Consider the following 849-nt stretch of genomic DNA (forward strand, 5'->3'; position numbering starts at 1 on the left):
TCCATCTCAATGCCAAGAAGGACGCAGTTGCCGCGTTCCAGTCTTTCCTGCGCCAGACCAAGCTCCCCATCTCGCCCACAACAACAGCACTCCAGACGGATTCCGATGCCATCTTCCTCGGAGCTGACTTCCAGGCCATCGTCAAGAAGCACCTGAAGCAGCACCAGCAGTCCCCGCCGTACACCCAGGCGCAGAACGGCATCGTCGAGCGACAGGTGCGCACCCTCTCCGACATGGTGCGAGCCATGATCACGGGTGCAGGCCTCGACGCATCGTACTGGAGCCTCGCCTGCAACCACGCCCTCCACATCCTCAACAACATGCCTCGCCCTTCCCTCCACGGCAAGACACCGCTGCAGATTGTCACGGGCTCGCTGCCCAAGCACGTGCCACAGCTGCACGTCTTCGGGCAGCCGGCCGTCGTCCACATCAGCACACAGCGCGGACGCCTGCAGCCCAAGGGCCGCCGAGGCATCTACGTCGGCCACAACAGCAGCAGCAACAGCCACCTCGTCTACTTTGAAGACACGAACACCGTTGTGTCCTCCATCCACGTCCGCTTCCTTCCCTTCTCCAAGGCCGATGATGTCGTGGATGAGGGGGAGGATGTTGAGAGTCAGTGAGTTTCTGTTTTGTGTTGAGTCCTTCCTAATTTGCCTTCTCATGTGGTTTTGTCTTGTTTGCCAACACCTGCTTTGTGGTTTTTCCGTTGGAAACCTTCCTTTCTCTCTGCTGGCATGCATGTGTGCCAACTGCCTCTCTCTCCTCCTCCTTCCCTGCACACGTGAGTTGTGTGCCATGTGTGTGTATGTGTGTGCATGCCCGTCATGCTTGGGCAAATGCTATGCC

General features: G+C 58.4%; 1 protein-coding gene across 1 annotated transcript in view; it reads left to right on the forward strand.

The window, feature by feature from the left end:
• Positions 1-849, forward strand: part of PTSG_12453 (uncharacterized protein) — a gene marked incomplete at its 5' end in the record, with an annotated part of 9,076 nt that overhangs the window by 3,406 nt on the left and 4,821 nt on the right. The window contains one exon of the mRNA XM_004991898.1: positions 18-619. Coding sequence (XP_004991955.1) covers positions 18-619 — 602 coding nt within the window. The remainder of the gene's footprint in view (positions 1-17; positions 620-849) is intronic.

This window comes from Salpingoeca rosetta, assembly GCF_000188695.1.
Source record: "Salpingoeca rosetta unplaced genomic scaffold supercont1.18, whole genome shotgun sequence".
Lineage (NCBI taxonomy): Eukaryota > Choanoflagellata > Craspedida > Salpingoecidae > Salpingoeca > Salpingoeca rosetta.